This window comes from Pholcus phalangioides, unplaced genomic scaffold, assembly GCF_987345545.1.
Source record: "Pholcus phalangioides strain wild (caught in Gottingen) unplaced genomic scaffold, Ppha-v1.0 ptg000003l_1, whole genome shotgun sequence".
Taxonomy (NCBI): domain Eukaryota; kingdom Metazoa; phylum Arthropoda; class Arachnida; order Araneae; family Pholcidae; genus Pholcus; species Pholcus phalangioides.
The window spans coordinates 40,615,254-40,624,256 of NW_028301596.1; the positions used below are offsets into that span (position 1 = coordinate 40,615,254).

At 42.2% G+C, this 9,003-nt stretch overlaps 1 protein-coding gene across 1 annotated transcript; it reads left to right on the plus strand.

The window, feature by feature from the left end:
• Nucleotides 1-1,319: 1,319 nt before the first annotated feature.
• On the plus strand, nt 1,320-7,469 carry LOC149088602 (uncharacterized). Its single transcript, XM_089252125.1, has 2 exons — nt 1,320-1,656; nt 6,856-7,469. Exons 1-2 carry the CDS (start codon nt 1,320-1,322, stop codon nt 7,467-7,469), a joined length of 951 nt encoding a protein of 316 aa, XP_089108251.1.
• The last annotated feature ends 1,534 nt before the right edge of the window (nt 7,470-9,003 follow it).

Genomic DNA, 9,003 nt, shown 5'->3' on the forward strand with positions numbered 1-9,003 from the left:
CTTCGTTATAACGAAATTTCGTTAAAATCTCGAAATTTGTCGAAAAATCTGGGGGGTTAGAAAAGTGTTCGTTAAAACGAGATTTTTGCTATAACGGTATTCGTTAAAACGAGATTTTTGCTATAACGGTATTCGTTAAAACGGGACTCAACTGTATAGTCGCAATATTTTGATAAGAGATCCACGCGGATTGGTTAAATTCAGGTTTTCAACCAATCTATGTTGATCTCTTATCTAAAACTTGTGACTAGTTTTATACCACGTCGGTGAATACGGCCCTTAGAAACACAGGTGAACTTGCAGGAGTGGAGGGAGGGTTATAGCACAGCCTGTGCCGTCTTAACGCATGGGCCCACCCGAGCACGGCCCGGGGGCCTCGGAAAAACTAGAAGTAATTGAATTTTTCGAGAATTGGACAGTTAGGGTCTCAGACAAATCACTTGGCTCCAGGGCCGTCTTAAGAGCATCATGGGCCCCCGGGCCAAGTAATTTTTCTGAGACCCTACCAGGCAAATTCTTGAAAATTTCAACCAGATCTCATTTTTGTGAGTCCCTCGGGCCGTGCCCGGGTGGGCCCTTTGCCTTAACCTTAAGACGGCACTGCTTGGCCCGCTAGGCTCCATGATGCTCTTAAGACGGCCCTAAGCACATGGGTGGCGAATTGGAGGAAAGAGTAATCAAGAAAACTAGAATGGGGGGAAAAGAGCGGTGAAATCCGTGTAGCCTACAGGCGGAAAAACCCTGACAAAGTGTGCCTCTAGCAATCAGTTATCAGTATAATGACTCTATTCGATCAGACAAAATGCATCTCCCAATCTAGGAAATTTTATTGTATTTCTTGGTAATTCTCTAATTCTACGAACTGCATCGAAAAAAAAACAACGATAAGTGGCGTTTGGAGAAATCATTTTTGTTTTTAACGCTTCTCATGTAGTTAAAAAAAAAAACCCACATCCTTCCATTTTATCTCCTTCATATCAAAACAACAGCCGCCGTGACGTTTATACCATATAAAGTGGATTCAAAAATTTCGCTGGAGCAAATTTCACCCTATTTGAATCGAATGTGCTGCCATCTGTTTGTAAAACATATATACTCAAATATATTTTTTAAAAATACTGTTATCTTGAAAAACATTTGGTCTCATTCATAATGTTTTTTTAAATAATTATTTTACTAGATAAAACTTTCAAAATTTTCCAAAAAACTCTCTTGAAATTTTTTCGGCATGAATTCTTTTGCCGAATATTTCCCGAATATATGAAAATTTCCCATCATTTCAATTACGATCGCCGCCACAGACATTCACCACGGCAGACATGTTGACGAAAAAGAAGCATTCATATCATTATCGCAACGCGCAGGCGCTGAAAGACACGTACCGTGTCAGAACGACATCTCGGGGAAGGAGAATATTCTGTCTGTTAGCGCTGGGCATGTCTGTGCGTGTTTCGTGTTCACGAGAGAGGTCTTTGTTTTGTTCTGAATCACGCACTTTTAGACAATTCGATTCCGTACGAACCATGGATAATGATAGATTAATTGAGCTAGTGAGGGATTATAAATTTCTTTATGATTTGAACGACAAGAAGTACAGTGACAACCAGAAGAAGGACAAAGCATGGAACGAAATTGGAAACAAACTCAAAATGAATGGTATGTGTTTTATATTCAGTTTTGTGTAGAAAAGCGTTTCTCAGCCTTTGGTCCGGGTCCGTGGCGATGGCCAGAGGCGGATTTAACGGTGGAAGCGCACGCGCCCAGAACATAGGCGGAGGATAGACGCGAAAGCCTTAAGGGGGGGGGGCGCATTACGATTATGATGTCATTTCATATATATATACTCGTGTATAAGCCGAGTTTTTTTGTAGAAAAATTCGTTCCTTAAGTGGGGGGGGGGGGGGGGTCGGCTTATACTCAAGTCAGTTTTTGATGAGAAAATTTTGACCCCACAATCAGTAGTCATTTTTATACCAGTGTTCGAGAAACCGGCATTATTGGTAGGGGATATGTTCAAACCCCACGGAACCGATGTCAAAGCCGAGGCAAAGAAATCGAAAACATCATTGGCTTGGATACCAGGTGGGCTAATGTCGACTGGAAAGCCTTATGTGCGCATCGACAAGTCTTTCAAAGATTATTTGAGGAATTTGTGGATCGAATGGATGAGTTCCGATGATAAAGAAACTACAAAAAAAAGTGGTTGCCTTGAAGAAACCTGACATTGGCCTAGTGTGCCAATGGGCGCATGAGGCGTGAAATTCTGTTTCCACCGAAATTATCATCCGATCGTTCAAAACGTGTTGCAACAGCAATGCGATGGACGGAACTGCAGATGATATCCTCTTTGAAAATGACAATGGCGATGACAGCCCAGATGAAGATAAAAACGAAGATGACGGACCCCCAATGATGATCTGATGGATTACGATGAGCTTGGAGACTCAGAAGAAACGGATTAAAAGGTTTTAATAATTTTTTATTGTAAATTTCCGTAAACTATTAATTTTTCATGAAAATATAAGAATTTTTTTTTCTCTGAAATGTATGGATTTTTTGGGGTCGGCTTATACACGGGTTTTCAATTTACTGCGATTTTGGTGGTCCTGAAGTAGGGGGGGGGGTCGGCTTATACACGAGTATATACGGTATATATATACATATAAATTACATCATTCGGCTCCACCATCGACGCTGTGCCCCCCCCCCCCGTATCTACTCCCGGGGGCTCCGACTCGGAAGGGCCACCGCAAAATACAATCTTTACACTTTTTTCTAATTTAAGGGAGCCTCAGTATTTTCTTGTGCGTCCGAGGTCCTCAACCGACTTGAATCCGCTTTTTCCTGTGGGCTACACAAACTTTGCCTCCCTTCTCCTATTCTAGTTCAATTTTCTTGACCATTCATTCTTCAAATTAGCCGTACTAGGCTAAATTTGCCAGTTCAGCCACTGCTCGTGTAAATACGCCTTTGCCTCCGGGTCACGCGCGGAGATACTGAGGGGCAATTTCCCCAGTCAGTGCCGTCTTAACGCATGGGCCCACCTGGGCACGGCCCAGAGGCCTCAAGAGAAGAGAGACCTCATAAAAAAGAAATGAGTAGTTGAATTTCTTGAGAAATGGCCGATCTCCCCATTAAAAAGTCTCGCCGCATAGAGCAACAGGCCTACAACGGTAAAATCTTCAAACATTATACTTCACTCATATTTTGAAAAATGCGTGGTAGATGGCAGCACTGTAACATGCATTGCACAAAAAAAGCTTCACGTTAGGTTCACAACATGTACCAATTCGTTAGAAGTTCCGCAGAGGAATATAGACGACGTCCTGTCCACAGTGTCGAAGATGAAGACGACCAATCTAATGTATATGCGTATACATAAATTGACGCATATAAATTGATATCATCATCATCATCGTGCACACCCCCCCCCCCCCAGACTTTCAAGTCCTTCTCTGTTAATGCTGTGGGTCACTCCCATGCTCTAAGATTCTTTTGATTGCCCGCACAGTTTCAGTCACACACGCGTCACAGTGTTTCGGTCACTCACATGTGTGCACACTTTCTTGGTCGCTTTTCTGGTCGTTCACTGACTTCATCCCTCACTCTCTACGTCGTTCTTTTTGGTCACTTCTATGCTCGCACACTCTTTTGGTCACACCTATGCTTACACACTTTCTATTTCACACTTTTGGTAGCTTACTGAGATCGGTTCCTTAGTCTCTTGGTCATCTACGTGCTTGCACTTTCTTCATTGCTCGCATGCTTGCACGCGATCACTCTTTCGGTCGCTGATTGACTTGGCTCCTCGTTCTCTAGAATATATTTTTTCCCCGATCTCCCGCAATGATAAAATAATGTTTCCCACCCCTCCCCCCCAAAAAAATAAACGAAAATAATAGTAATAATAATAAACACGGGAGGGGAGGAATTATCGTTTTTGTTATTTACGCTGTGAGCGAGGCCCGTAACCAGAAATTTCGTTCGGGGGGGGGAGAAGAACCAAAGTAATAGATCAATAGATTTGGCTATCTTTTCCCCTTTTTTTCACGCGGTTGTTTTCTCACATTTCGGGAGAAACAGATCCCCGAGTCCTACCACCTCGCTACGGCCCCTTGCTGTGAGCATAACATACACAAATATCGGATTCTTAAAAATTCTCTGAAAACTGCGATGCATTGGATACATTCGGACAATATATAGGCGATATATTTTGGAATTGCCGTCTGGCGGTGGTTTTAAGCACCCGAGATACCTCGGGATTTCCGCTGTAAGGGTTTAATCGAAGTCCAAAGTCACTAAAAAAAAGTTCGAATTATTCCAATCAATCTTCAGCATAAGCTCAGGATCGGGGCGCATCATGCTTTTTGCTTATCCAATCAATCTATCCAAGGATTCGTAAAATGACTGCAAATTGCCACTTAAGAGCATCGATATTCCCATAGGATAGTAATTATCAATTATTAAAATTTTATCATCAATTACGAAACTGTTTCCACAATTTTTGGTAATTGTTAACTGTAATTTGTACTTTCGAGATAATTTCCTTAAAAATGACGATAAAAAGTTTCAATCATAGGGGAACCCCAAGGGACCCCGTACCTTAAGGCTCGAAATAGAGCCAGTCACGAACGTTAAACTTCTGATTCTGGTTCTGAATAAAATGTATTATGTCCAGCACTGAAACAAAAATTTTCAGACCGATACAGAGGCTTCATCTCTTCGTCATCAAACCAATAGAGAGGCTCATTAAGCATTAGCGTTGGTTTTGAAGATGTCAAAGACTGCTAAACTGGAAAAAGCGGGAGACCTTTCGAATGACACATAATCGCATCATATTTTGTCTACTTCTGAAATACAAAATTCCATTCTTAACGTTTCTTATGTTCTCTTCCACCCCCCCCCCCCCCCACAATCAATTCATTCAATGGATAGATAGATGTTAAATACGGAGCGTACGGCCACCTTGAGTAGAATCGTTGATATCTCCGATATTGTCAATTCTCGCTAAAACAAAAAAGTGCTAAATATGGAAGTCTGAATGTAAAAGTTATAGCCTTTAAACGTAAAAAAAATCGCTGCACAATGGCATGAAATGATGGGGGGGGGGGGGGGGGGTGCGCGCACCAAAATTACTAAAGTGCTCAGGGCCTTCAACCGTCTTAACCCGGCCCTGGTTTCGAACCTGCGGGGACTCATCTTGAGCATCGTGTAAGAAATTTTGATTTTTGAATCAATTCTTTGGGTGCTTGTACTCGAGCACCCCCGGCTCCGATGCTATTAGTTATTTCTGTTTATGTGTGTGTGTTGTGTGCATGGATCTTCATTTCTCTTAGAGCAAAATTTTTTTTCTTATTAAGTGTATAAGTAAGCACATATTTTAGAATTTTTAATGACTTTCTGGAGATTTTTAAGTACATATTAAATATTCCCTGGACGTATTCAGAGCCGCCTTTATGGGTGTGCTACAGGTGCGGTCGCACCGGTCCCAGCGTTTGGGAGGCCCCGCACTTACAGTAATAATAGTTCCTTTCATAAATTCTGCATTTTTTCATCTAGAAAGAAATAATTCTGAAGTTTCACAAATTTCTGCAATTATTTCTTTCGATTTTTCGGAATTTTCTGAAATTCTAAAAGCATTTCTTGCATTTATTCTGAATTTTTATGGACGCTGGGGGGGGGGGGGGATTATTTCTTGCATTCATTCCGAATTTTCGATTGCCCATAGGGTATAACATTCGGGGCTAAGGGGCCCTGAAATTGTCAAGACGCCTCTTGCTCCGCTATTATTTCCGCACTGGACCCCGCGTCTGGTAAGGGTGGCCCTGGGCGTATTACGTCATTTTTTTTTTAGTGCATGTAATCCGGGATCTAATTATTATGATTCCTTCGACTTCTGGACTACCATTTCCTTTTTTGAAGTTGGATATCGTTTGAAGGTGACGTCACCTTTAGAGGTCGTTAGTAACTAAAAAAGACGCTTAAAAATAAATAATCATTTTTAAACGAGCAGATCTCCCCGTTAAAAAGTCTCGCCACAGAAGAGAAAGCAACGGGCCTACAAGTGGTACAAATATTCAATCATTACACTTCACTTCTTAAATATAGATGGCAGCACTGAAAAATCAGACACAACACTAGATACGCACTTACACTTCCGGCACAGCTCACTATGTCAGGGGTTCTCAAACTGCGGGCCGCCAACCTGTGTCAGGGGCTCCGCGGAGTGACGGCCCGACAAGGATTTTTGAAAAGCTTCTTTGTTAAAATGCTCTGGGAAAAGCATTGGTTAGAGGGTCGCCTTGGGTGGAAAAAGTTTTGAGAACCACTGCACTAGGTACTGAATTATCAAAGGCGATAAACCTGAGTTGTGCTCAGTTTGAAAGGAAAAAAGAAATATTATTGACGGCCTAATTTGCATCAATCAGCTTCAAACATTGCACGTAAGCATCATGTTATTGTTTTTTGTAACAATTTTTCTTTCTTTCTTTACTTAAATGTCAAATTTAAAATGAAAAAAAAAACCAATTATTGTTTTATTTGTGTCTCTACCATCGATAGCTCTTATATTATTCCGAAAGTTCCAAAATTTGTCTGTTGTTCCAAGCCTTTCGTAGGGACAAGCATAATTTCTTCTATTACAATTGCAGACATTTTGTTACAATGGTGTGTACAGTACTTAGTCTTAGTGCCTAGTCTATTTGGAATAGACTAGGCACTAAGACTAAGTACATGCAGTATCTCATAATAATTGAGACACTACATGAGAGAGAGAGAAAACGAAAAAATCTCTTGGAGCCAAAAACCCGTGAACAAAACAAAGCATATTTATTATCTTTCTTTCTTTTTGTACAGGAAATGAGTGTAAAAAAGCATGGTGTCTATTGCGAGATGGTTTCCGGCGCGCTGTAAAGAAGAGGAGAGAAAGTGAACCGGCAAGTGTTCCCAGAAAAAGGTGGAAGTATGAAGAAGAGATGTCTTTTCTTATACCGCACATGAAAGAAAAACCCACACTATGTACAGTTGCTGCTGTAGCAAGTCTTGCCACAGACGACGAGATAGTCAAGTCAGAAAATGAAATGTCAATGGATCAATTAAATGTAGACTGTCTGCTTTCCATCGATCACAAGCCACCCATATCCCCAACAGGTTCAGCAACACCACCTTCATCAGCATCCCGTCAAATATGCCAAAAGAGGATCATACATGACAAGCAATGTTGCGAAGAAACTACTTCTGCAATATTAATGAAATATATTTTAGAAAATAAGAATGCATCAGACGACATCGGACAATTCCTTGCGGGTATTGCTACTACCGTACGATCGTTTCCATTGAAGGACAGAGCGATAGCTAAAGCTAAAATATTTCAGATAGTCTCAGAGATGGAAATAAATATACTAAATAGACCATCTACGTCTACAGCTGCGGCATTATCTATAATGTCTTCGAGTGACTGGTCAACATAAAGTTCTATTCTACTACCATGCCAGAAATAAATGTTTGTAAATAAATGTGTTGATTTCCACCTAGTGTTGATGCGATCTAAAAATACTCGAGGGGCTCAAAATCGGGGTTCCCAATCCCCCAGTGCATTTCATACGGGGGTAATGGGAATGAAGCCCGCCGCCCTAGGGCCGTCTTAAGAGCATTATGCCCCCCCCCCCAGGCCAAGCGATTTTTCTTGAGGCTATACAGACGCCCCCCCCCCCCCGTATTCGCGGGGGTTACGTTCCGGTGGTGACCGCGAATACGGGAAATCCGCGAATAACCGAAACCATAGTTTTTTTCTTGTACATCTCATTTATTGAACAGCATGAGAAGAGCAGGGTAACGCAGAGGTATAAGGGAATGTAAAAGAGGGTGCAGCAATTATTGGCAATGTTTTCTGAAAAAACATTGTGATTTCTGTTCTATCATAAAGTATGATGACAAGGCTTCCTCTACCGATTTTTCTACATGTGAAGAGCGTACCATAGAGGGTACGCTCTTCACATGTAGGGTACGGCTGATTTGAACGTGCGAAGCCCTTCCGCTATGTTACTCATGGGGGGGGGGGGGAAACTTGTCTTCTACTTCTTTATCTTGATCTTCTTCATCTGGTACCCATGGCCCCCACATAGGGGGCTGACAGGGCTCTAGCCCGGGACGGCTATCATTTTTTTGCTTTTTCACGCTATAAATTAACTGCAGAAGGGCCCCCACTACAGGATGTGGGGGCCATGCTGGTACCGTTTCAGGAGCAGTCGACTGTGTGGTCCAACTCCTCGGGGTAAAAGGCTTATATCCCTCTTGGGACAGAGCCTGGGTCACGACTGGTCTGAATTAATAGTCAACTGCATTAATTCCTCGTCGGTCAATACCTCTGAATTGCTATTAATTAGCTGACCGACTTCTCTTGCTATATTCATACCATTGAACCCCCGTTTCGCTAACGTGACGATGTCTTTAGTCTCTTCAGTTGACTCTGCAGAAATGGTTGTGTCCTTTAGCGCACATTGTGGCCAAAGGGTAATCCAATCCGAGGTGGCTGTTTCTCTCTTGGGAGCTGCCACGGCTCTAGTGATGACAGTAATGTCATTAGCGAGCCATCCTAAACATGCACAACTCAAATTTTGTAAACACATGAACGACGATTTCTGAGTGTTGCAAAAAAAAAAATAGCTGGAAAATTTCAACCGGTTCCCATTTTTGTGAGAGAGAGAGGCCTTCCTTTTTCTATGGCCCCATTGAAGCACCCGGGCTGTGCGCGGGTGGACCCATGCTTTAAGACGGCACTGCATTTCCCCCCCCCCCCGAGATTATGGCGTTTTTTGCAGTAAAAAGTAACCCTATCCTGGGAAAAGGAAAAAATGCGACCCTCCCCGAAAATATGGCATACGCTACTGCCCCAGTGTCCATGAACATCCTGGTGTACAATCAGGTAAAAGTTGACATCCGAGAATGACCATTCGGCAATAAATTTGGACGATGTCTGTCGCCTCTTGAAAAAATTGTTAGCCC

Excerpts from the sequence above, each read along its gene's own strand:
- LOC149088602 (XM_089252125.1), top strand. The coding sequence starts at position 1,320 with ATGTTGACGAAAAAGAAGCATTCATATCATTATCGCAACGCGCAGGCG. Across the intron at positions 1,657-6,855 it reads AAACAAACTCAAAATGAATG|GAAATGAGTGTAAAAAAGCA; the intron begins GTATGTGTTTTA and ends CTTTTTGTACAG.